The 432-nt window shown below is 70.6% G+C and overlaps 1 protein-coding gene across 1 annotated transcript in view; it reads left to right on the top strand.

Annotated features, from left to right (window-relative positions):
* The first annotated feature begins 242 nt into the window (after nt 1–242).
* CBX2 (chromobox 2) overlaps nt 243–432 on the top strand; it is a 7,933-nt gene continuing 7,743 nt past the window's right edge. The window contains exon 1 of the mRNA XM_004374369.1: nt 243–349. Coding sequence (XP_004374426.1) covers nt 243–349 — 107 coding nt within the window. The remainder of the gene's footprint in view (nt 350–432) is intronic.

The following is a 432-nucleotide window of genomic DNA, read 5'->3' as shown; positions in this document are numbered from 1 at the left end:
CATTTTCCTCTCTCGCCTTTGGGGGAGGGGAACTGGGCTGCTCGTTTTGGTTGCCCCCTGCCCCCCAATATTTTCTCTCCCACTTCTTCCCCACCCCCGGCCCGTTTTGCTCCCGTGCAAAACAAAACAGAGCGGCTGGCCCCAGACCGAGAGAAAGCCCGAAGGCGGGCTGGGGCCCGGCTGATGCGGGGGGAGGAGGTGGCCGCGGCGCCCCGTCCCCACTTCCCTCCCGGGCCTGAACAATGGCTCAGTGCCCGGAAAACGCAGTTGGGAGGGAGTCGCGCCCCGGGGACAAGCGGGGCTCGGGGCCCCCTCCCCACGTCCGGGCAGCTCCGCGCTTCCTTCCTCCGTCAGGAGCCCACCCGCGCCGCGGGATCCCCGCGCCCAGACCCCCGCCCGGGGCGCCAGACCGCGCGCCTCGAACAATGCGCC

Source organism: Trichechus manatus, unplaced genomic scaffold, assembly GCF_000243295.1.
Source record: "Trichechus manatus latirostris isolate Lorelei unplaced genomic scaffold, TriManLat1.0 scaffold00028, whole genome shotgun sequence".
In the NCBI taxonomy this organism is placed as follows: domain Eukaryota; kingdom Metazoa; phylum Chordata; class Mammalia; order Sirenia; family Trichechidae; genus Trichechus; species Trichechus manatus.
The sequence above is the reverse complement of the archived record's forward strand: the minus strand, read 5'-3'. Positions and strand labels throughout refer to the sequence as shown.